Below are 9,818 nucleotides of genomic sequence, written 5' to 3'. Positions count from 1 at the left end.
CCACCCGATCAGGAGTCAATTTTCTGACTTCCTGATGACACCGAAATCAATTTTCTAACTTCATACATCCTCTTTTCATGCCACCCGATCAGGAGTCAATTTTTTGACTTCCTGATGACACCAAAGTCAGTTGCCACCCGATCAGGAGTTAATTTTCTGACTTCATGTTTCTTCCCTTCATTCCACCGATTGTTTCCTCTTTTCATTCCTCCCGATCAGGTGTAAATTTTCTAACATCCTGAGATTCTTTGAAGTCAATTTTCTGACTTCTTTCGACCTTACTCCTTTCCACCCGATCAGGAGTCAATTTTCTGACATCTTGAGATTCTTTGAAGTCATTTTTTTGACTTCGTTTGGCCTTACTCCTTTCCTCTCGATCAGGAGTCAATTTTCTGACATCCTGAGATTCTTTGAAGTCATTTTTCTGACTTCGTTTTTCCTCACTCCTTTTCACCTGATCTGGCAATTATGAGATAAAGTGTTTTCATAAGCAAAGGTGAAAAATTTCAACCGATCGTATTAACAAATCAACGTAACTATATTTAGAGTTTAACTGAAATAAAACTTTAAATGCGTGGCATTCCACGTGTTAGGTTTATCCTTTCCAGTTAAATATTGTAATCTATAAGCACCATTTTGCAAGGCTTCGCGTATTCTGTACGCACCGTCCCAATTGGAAGCTAACGTCCCCTCTTCTGGCTTCTTCCTTGCGTTCGCCGTTTTGCGCTGTACCTTTGTACTATACCTTTGGGCTACCAGTCTTTTCTGAGCTTCATTCTTTATGGTCGCCACCCTTCTTCTTTCCTCCAACACATCTAAATAATTTCTCAAGAATTCTTCATTTGCGTTCATGTCATTTGCCATTTGTCGAACAGTTGGCTCGCCCACCTCCACGGGCAACATCGCATCACTTCCATAGGTTAAATTGAACGGCGATTCTCCTGTAGAGCCATGTGGAGAGCATCGGTATCCCCATAAAACCTAATCAAGCTCATCTACCCACCCTCCTTTAGCAGGGCCAAGACGCTTCTTTAATTCTTGAACGATAATTTTATTAATCACCTCGGCTTGATCGTTTGTTTGGGGGTGCTCAACTGAACTGGTGACAGCTATAATACCTAACTCCCTGTAAAAGTTCGTTAGTTTCTTATCTATGAATTGTCTGCCATTGTCAGTTACTATGATCTTCGGTATCCCGAACCTACAGATTAATTTTCACACGAACTCTTCCACCTGAGAGGCAGAAATCGTAGCTAGTGGTTCGACTTCTACCCACTTGGTGAAGTAATCCACTACTATGAGCAAGAATTTTTTCTGTGCTCTCACGACCAGGAATGGCCCTACGATGTCCATTCCCCATTGAGAAAACGGCCTAGGGGAAACAATGTTATGTAATTCGGAGGCTGGAGCATGGAAAACATTCCCATGTTTCTGACAAGCTAAACACCTTTGGGAAAAAGCCAAGCAATCCTTTTCTAACGTCTTCCAGAAGTATCCTGCTCGAAGGATTCTGGCCCTAAGTGCTCGCCCACCCGTATGTCTACCACATATACCCTCATTCAACTCCTTCATTACATACTCAGCCTCTTCACCCTCTAAACACTTTAACAGTGGGGTGGTGTAACCTCGTCTATAAAGATCGTCTCCCACCAAACAATACCTGGCCACTTTCTTTGTGTCCTCAACCCGAAGACTCCCTCCTTCATCTTGTTTCTTGATCAATTGGATAATTTCTTCTTTCTAGCTCGTCTTCTCTCCCGGTCCTCCTATAGTAAAGCACTCCACAGTCGGTCGTTCTAACACTTGCCTTATTACTGATAACGGTTGAAAAACAGTTATTTTCATATGTCAATTGAGACCAAATTACACCCTTTAAGACTTATAATGAGCTTAGAATCAAGCAAAACACATAAAATGAGTCAATTGAGAGTCAAAAGCTGTTTTTAGCGATATTATGCTTGTTTTGCATTGATTTGCAGCATTTTTGATGAAAGTGAAGAATGGGGTTGAAGATGAAGGTCTTAGACTCAAGACAGAGGAAGAAAACTGAAGAAAAGAAGAATCTAGGAACCGCCCAGCGGAAAAATTCACCGCTGGGCGGCCAAATGTGAGGAGAAGCGACAAAGGGCAAACCGCCAGGCGGTGGACGCCTAGCGCTAGGCGGTAGCACGATTATGAGCAAACCGCCGGGCGGCATAAGTGTGGCGCCGGGCGGTTGTCTACTGGGCTTGGGCCTGTTTTCTATGACGCTCCTCATATATAAATAGCCCTATTGCGACTTGAGAGTCATTCTTTTGACAAAAGAGGGCGGCCAGACCTAATTTTCACTCCTTGGAGAAGATCTCTTGGATGCTTAGGCTCCTTTTTATCCTATCTAGGGTTTGCTTTTCCATTCTTCCATCATTCTTCATCTAAGTTCACTATGACAATGGTGAACTAAACCCTTTTGTTGTTGGGGGAAACAATGTAATCNTTTGAAACTCTCTTTTATTGAAACTCTTGTTTATTTATATGCTTGTCGTATGCTTTGATTATCAATCGTTGGGTTCTCATCTGCGCTTAAAGCTTTTATCGTTTAACTCATTCGATAACTGTTGTTTGTCTTTATTGATACGGGAACGTACGGTACTGTCACGAACTGGTGAGAAATTCCTTGATTAAGCAATACCACATAGGGATAGGGGGGTAGGACGATCAATTGTTTTTTCTTCTGTTCTTAACGCGTTAGTAATTACTAGGGGAGGCTAGGGATAGCAAGCCAGTAATTAGTAATAAGCTCTTTTCGCCGAGGGATCGGGTTAAGGGTAGACCAAGAAAGTTTGCATGACAATTAGATAACATAGCAAATTAAACAAGAGGAGTAGATAAGAGAGAGCAGATAAGATGAAATTGTAAACCCCCAACAACTCCATTCATCCATAGTCTTTTTCTCGTCAATTGAATCAACCGCATTTGCATGTTTATTTTGTGTTTTTGCATTCACACCAAGTAATTTTCTTTACAAGTCTTACGATTTAAATTTGCACGAACAATAAGGCCTTTGAGTCTCTTGGGAAGAACGATATTGGGTTTACCAATTATATTACTTGAAACGATCTGGTACACTTGCGAAAGAGTCAACAATTACCGAAGATAAATGACCCTTCTCCTTCCTGCTGGCCAACTTGGACAACATGTCCACTCGGGAATTCTCCTTTTTGGGTACATGCTTGATTTCAACCGATTTAAAACATGCCTCTAACTGCTTAAATTTGTCAACATATTGCTGCAACTGATCGTCCTTAATCTGGAATGTCCCTTTCATTTGCCCCTCGACCAGCCGAGAATCAGTCTTACATTCTAAATGCTCTACCCCTAAGTCTCGCGCCAATTCTAACCCAGCCAACAACGCCTCATACTCAGCTTGGTTGTTACTAAGCTTGAACTTGAAGATTAACGACTGCTCGATCATTAGCCTGCTCGGTCCCTCCAGAACAATTCCAGCACCTCCACCTTGCTTGTTAGATGAACAATCCACAGAAAGTTTCCAACAGAATGCCTCGTTTGTATCAGGGAATATCTCCACTGGGAATTCTGCTAAATGGTGTTCTCTTACCGATCCGCGCGGTTCATAGCGCAGCCCAAACTTCAAAAGTTCTATTGACCAACCAACCAATCGTCCGGCTAGATCTGGTTTATGAAGCACCTTTTCAATAGGATGATCGGCCCGTACCACTACTTGATGCCCTTGGAAATATGGTCTAAGACGCCGAGCGGCGTATAACAGGGACAACGCCACCTTCTCTACCCGTTGATACCAGACCTTTGCCTCCTTAAGACCTCTACTAACACAATAGACCAACTTCATCTCAGGCTTCTCCTGTACCAGCGCTGCACTGATTGCCTCATCAGAAACAGCTAAAAAGAGATGTAACTCCTAATTAGGTTCCGGTCTTCCCATTACTGGAGGTTCAGTGAGGATTTTCTTAACCTCCTCAAACACTGCTTCACATTGACCATCCCAACATATCTGTACATCCTTTTTCATGACCTTAATAGGTTTGATACATTCAACAAGCCGGGGAATGAAACGAGACAAAGCCGTCAGCCGTCCTACCAGCCTCTGAACCTCCTTCAAGCTCTGCGGACTTCTCATCTCCACTACTGCTCGACATTTATCTGGATTGGCTTCTATGCCCCGAGCAGTCAACATGAAACCTAGAAACTTCCCAGCCTGAACACCGAATGTGCATTTAGACGGATTTAAACGCATATCAAACTTTCGTACTTGTGCAAATACTTCTTCTAAGTCTTTCACATGATCCTCAACTGACCAGCTCCTTACCACTATGTCATCTACATACATCTCCATACACTATCCATCATCCGCAGATATGTAGCTCTTGCTTTCTTCAACCCAAACGACATAACATCATAACAATACGTAGCTCGTTCGATTATAAAAGCAGTTTTATCACTATCCGGCAGGTACATGGGAATCTGATTATACCCCGAATAAGCATCAAGGAAGCTAAGAACTTCATACCCAAAAACTCCATCGACCAACGCATCAATACTGGGTAAAGGGTATGTGCTGAGTTGATATTTTATTGATTTCACTTAGTTTATTGCACCGAATTTAATCAGGGAATTGTGCTTAAATGTCCAGTATGTTCCTGTTTCTGTGAATTGTGCTTAATTTGACCAGAAATTCTTATTTTAGTTAATTTGAATTATCTGGGACTAATTATTTTAATTATTGATTGTAGGGAAAATTTTGATTTATATTTTGGGACTTAAAGAGAAATGTCATATCAATTTTATTCTAAACTAATATGATTGAGGAGGTGTGGATTAAATTATTTTAATATGATTTCATCTTGGAATTGCTCATGCAGTGATTAAATTGATGGGAGGAAGCAAGAGAAGTCATTGGAGCCCACGTCCAGCATGCCATGGCCCACAGAGGCAATTGAATTTGGTTTTCAATAGAAGAAGAAATGTTGAAAGCAAAGAGGCGTGTGCACGACCTGGAGAATTGAATTTATGGGTGCGGTGATTGGCTGGCAGTAGGAGGCCCACACGTCCAGAGTTTTGGAAGCACATAGCACATTGCTTTTAGACTTTTAAAAATGAAACAACAGTAGTTTGGAAAGAGAAGGCAGCCTTCACATGGCCTGCACCCTTTATTTCTTGATCCAGCTGCTTGGTAAGGAGATGTTGCCACGTTCAAAAAGTCCAGCTAGCCTTCACACGGAGTAGGCCCATGGAATTAAAAGCATTCAGCCTCCACTTCCCTGCAGCTTCGGCCCAAGTAGATTGCAGCAGCCTTTGTATATCCAGCAAGGATGGGAGACTACAACACACTAAATTGAAACTGTGTGGAATGTGCAATTGGTGAAAGGTGTGCAGCAGCCACATGCAAAGAAACAATGAAGTAGCACGTTAAAAAAAATAAAAGAAGCAGCTTCATTTGAAATACATTCCTGGCCCAGAGAAATAAAAAAAAATCTAGTTATCCAACTACAGTACGTGGAATTGGAAGGATGCAAACGGTGCTGCTGGAGGCACACCACGGTCCAGCTTCTGAAGTCCAAATGAATTAAAATTTGGAACAACTATGAGAGGCCTGTCACGCTGGAAGCACAGAACCCTAGGGAGACACAGATTCCTAAGGAGCCATCTGCCACACATATATAGATATTCATTTTGACTGTAGCGAAAAACACAGGAGGCTACGAGTAAACGTTTTGCATTTTTCTTTGAAAACCATGACTATGCACTTTGATTTTGGATGAATAAAAATATTATTCACGCTGTTGCATTGTCATTCTACTTTAGGATTTAGCCATTTATTTTGTGGAGTTCACGTCCAGTTTGGGAGGCACGGTGATGCCAATTTATTTTGTTTGAAGGGCTGCAACGTTTTCAAAAGAGGGTGCAGGTGTTTGCATCTTTATCAACTTAAATCAATTGCTTTCTTGTAGGAAAAAGTAGTGCACGGTTTCCTTCCATGCGTTTTGGAGATTTTTTTTTTTTGGCTTAGAGGTACTGACGGGATGCTCATAAGCAATATGCATTTTACTTCTAATCAATTGTCATTTGTTCAAATATTTCTCTTTTCCTTTTGCACATCTGCCGTGATGATATGCTTTGAGATCATGAGCATTTTATTATTTTTCATTAGTTAAGCGTTGCCACTTAATAGCATTGAATGAGTTTTCTTATTTATTTATTGCATTGCAATTAGTTCATACATCTTGTTTTAGGACCGTTCAATTTACTATTTATGTTCACTATGTTGCTTGTTCTGTTCGATTGTGTTAATTTAATTATGATGATAGCTTAGGTTAGTTCGTTAGTTATTAATAAAATTACATTACTTCCCTGAGACTTTTGAACTTTAATTGTCATACTACTGCTTTGATTCTGCTCAATATTTAATCTGTTGTCTGCCAGCGATTAGGTATACGCTTAGTTGCCTAATCTGTGTCAATTCTTCACTTAGTTGATTAGACTGTATGGTGGATGACTGATTAACTTTGTGCATTGCATTCGCTTAGTTTGTAATTCTGAAGACCGAATTAGCCTTCGCTTAGTCGGATGATTCGTGGTGGATTTGGATTAGAGTAGTGTGCACTTGTCGTTGATCTGGGATAGGAAGCATAGTAATTGAGTTAATGACCAACCGTTTTCTTTCTGTATTTGATTTTTTTTTTACATTTGTGTTTGCTTTTGTGTTTGCATCCGTGTTTTGATTTAATTCATCTGCAGTCACAAACTTTTCACAACCCCCCCGTTTCGTGTTTGACCTGATTCTCGAACCATAGTTTGTTCCTTGAGAGACGACCTAGGAGTCATTCCCTAGCTATACTGCATTTCTCATATGCAATTAAATTTGTATGGGCCGCGACACCGATCAAAATTTTGGCACCGTTGCCGGGGACCAATGGTTCGGGTTTTAGGTCTTTTGTTGTGTTAGTGTCTGTTGTGTTTTGTCTTGTGTTGTGAGTGTGTCGTTCTGTTTTGTGTGTGATGTTATGTGTTGTTGCATTTAGATAGCCTTAGTTGCATATTTTCATTGCATTCTTCTTTCCCCTTTCTTTCCCATGTCTACCTATTTTGGTTATGAGGATACTGTTTCTTCTGCCTGTGCCTATGATTATGATTCCTCTGTTGATTTCTATGTTGAGAACATTACAGTTCCTTCTCTATCTCATGAGAGTGCTCCTAGGGAGCCATTTCCACTTGATAAGGAGGATATTCGTTGTGTTTTCAACATTGGACTGATACATTTGCTGCCTAGGTTTCATGGTTTTGCAGGTGAATGCCCACGTAGACATTTGGAGGAGTTCTACACATTATGCTCTTTAATGAAACCTCCAAATGTCCCGGATGAACAAGTGTTTTTAAGGGCATTTCCACATTCAGTACAAGAAGCGCAAAGGTTTGGCTGTATTGTCTTCCTCCAGGATCCATCACTTCTTGGGAAGATCTTAAGCAAACGTTCTTGGATAAATTCTTCCCTGCTCAGTATGGTCACAATAACGATTCTGGATGGAATGACCCTAGCTTGGGATGGTATGATGCTCCACAGCAGTATCAACCATTTCTGAATTCTTGTATGCCTTTTCCACCTGTTTAAGAACCACAACAATTACAGTTTCATGAGCCTAGACATTCTTTATCAGCTGTTGGTAGGAAATGGGAAAGCAAGCTTGATTCTCTTGAGAGTTTGGTGACACAACTGGCATCCAACCAGAGACCAGCACCTCCATCTGCATCTGTTGCATGGTTCGGTGCTATATGTTCTTCCAATGACCACTATACGGATGCTTGTCCTTCTTTGGAGCACCCTGTTTCTCATGATGAACCTCAAACTTATGCTGCCAACATCTACAATAACAGGCAGCCATAGCAGAAAAATAAGAGGCAACAACCACAGCAAAAGGCACATGCCAAGTCTTCTACTTCTTCTAAGCCTACATTGAACGAGTTGTGGAGGCAGATGGCCGCGCAGTGCACCGAGGAACAGTCTCAAGTTTTAGAGGGATCACCATTGCAGACTGTTCCAATTCTTGATGATGTCAGTGCCATTCACATAGGAGATGGGGAGCAGAGCCACGAGCTTACTACTATGCCATCTACATCCCCACCCTCCTATGTCTCCCCTCTTGCACCTGAGGATGCAGTTGCTCATTTTGCTGTTGTTGGTGAGATGAATCATAAATCAGCACAGGTTTTCTCTAAACTTGAATTCGCACTTGCTTTGCCTGAGTTGTTTATGCATTCACATATTCTTGATTTTGCTGAGAATTCACATGTTAGTGTTGATTTTGACATTGAAACTGTGGAAACTTAAGATGTTTCAGACTTAGGATTAAATTTTGATCTTTCACAGTTTTCTGAAAATTTTAAATGTAGTTGTGAAGCTGGTTCTTGTTCTATTTGTGTTTAAATCAATTTTGTGATGCAACCAGCTTCCAACTTTATAATTGGTGATACTAATTGTGAATCTGATGAAAATGTTGAGGAACAGGCAGATAGAAGCACAACTTTTGAGATAGGTAGACCACTTTCACCTTCCACCACTTTAGCCATATCTAGGGAAGTGGAGGTAAACATACCTGAGATAGATTTTGTTGTTGATGATTATGACGATAATGGGTATGTTGATGAGCATGATTTTCATTCGCCCTCTTTGTGTGATGAGAACCACTTTGTGTTATCACATCTGAATGTTTGTTCTCCATGCACTGAACATGAATCTGAACCTGTGATTGATATTGTTTCTATTTCTGAACTTGATTCATGTTCTTAGGGTATATCTGAGGGTCAACTTGTTACACTGGGATTGGGTGTTATACCTCTGCATGTTATTTCTGTAGAACCACATTGCACTAACCATGTTGCAGGAGGTACACATGAGTTTGATCAACAAACACCCACGGTGGAAGACAAGAGTGTCAGTGTACACAAAAGCTTAAATATCAATGGGCACCAGCTGAACCCGCTCATCAACAATCATTGCTTCTTGGATCCAACTGTGGAGGACATCTCCTAGCTTGATCAAATCTGGAGACTGAAGCAGTTCCTCTTCAAGATTTCCTTGCTGACTCCAGTGGTGGAGAACATCTCCCTGAAGGTCCAAAATTGGCAATTGCCACCATGATCAGGGGAGTATTCTTCGTTTCCCTTCTCCTCCTTTCCCACTTTTATTACACTTGTCCATCATCTGTTGACTGTTCTGATTTCTGATTTGATGATTGTGACACACTGAGGATATTGTGTAGTTTAAGTGTGGTCTATTGGGGGAGATTCTGAATTTTCTTTGATTAGTTTCTGTTTTCTGTGTTAAATTTTTTGTTTCTAGGTAGCTTTTGTTGTGTCTTGTGTACAATTTTGCATGTTTCTCTTGATTTCTGGACTTTATTTAGGTTGTCAGTTTTCCTTCACTTCATTGATACTTTGATTTGTTGGATTCCTTGCTTTTCTTTGCTTGGAAAGATGATTATGATGTTTGAGAGGTTGAATTGATTGTGCAAGAAATAACTGTGTGAGATTTGAGCCACTTGATATTCTTTGTTGTGTGTGATATGTCTCTTGATTGCTTGCACATATGCCTTCGCTTGACTCTGTTGATGATTCTGATGGTATCAGAGGGGGTAATTTTCGAAGAGTAAAACGTAGCGGAATTAAAACACAGAGAGCGGAAAGCGTGTTCGATCACAATTAAAATTAATTTGGTCCTTTTAGCAAAATTATTTTTCTTTCGGAAAATTAATCAAACAGTTGGTATGCGTTAAATAAAATGAGTGTAGGGAATAGAAAAATCACAC

At 40.7% G+C, this 9,818-nt stretch overlaps 1 protein-coding gene across 1 annotated transcript; it reads right to left on the bottom strand.

The window, feature by feature from the left end:
* Window positions 1–202: 202 nt before the first annotated feature.
* Window positions 203–4,345, bottom strand: LOC106780677. Its single transcript, XM_014668974.1, has 5 exons — window positions 3,944–4,345; window positions 3,128–3,859; window positions 1,234–1,372; window positions 666–941; window positions 203–459 (listed from the first exon to the last, which is right to left on the bottom strand). Exons 1-5 carry the CDS (start codon window positions 4,343–4,345, stop codon window positions 203–205), a joined length of 1,806 nt encoding a protein of 601 aa, XP_014524460.1.
* Window positions 4,346–9,818: the final 5,473 nt, after the last annotated feature.

The sequence above is a fragment of the Vigna radiata genome, unplaced genomic scaffold (assembly GCF_000741045.1).
Source record: "Vigna radiata var. radiata cultivar VC1973A unplaced genomic scaffold, Vradiata_ver6 scaffold_51, whole genome shotgun sequence".
Classification (NCBI taxonomy): Eukaryota; Viridiplantae; Streptophyta; class Magnoliopsida; order Fabales; family Fabaceae; genus Vigna; species Vigna radiata.
This window is presented reverse-complemented; position numbering and strand designations above follow the sequence as displayed.

What these genes read in the sequence shown, in the direction of transcription:
- LOC106780677 (XM_014668974.1), bottom strand. Translation starts at nt 4,345, where the DNA reads ATGTATGTAGATGACATAGTGGTAAGGAGCTGGTCAGTTGAGGATCAT. An exon ending in AGAAGGGTCATTTATCTTCG is followed by an intron (nt 1,373 to 3,127) that starts GTAATTGTTGAC and finishes TGTTTCCCCTAG; the next exon opens with GCCGTTTTCTCAATGGGGAA. An exon ending in GTTAGCTTCCAATTGGGACG is followed by an intron (nt 460 to 665) that starts GTGCGTACAGAA and finishes CATAATTGCCAG; the next exon opens with ATCAGGTGAAAAGGAGTGAG.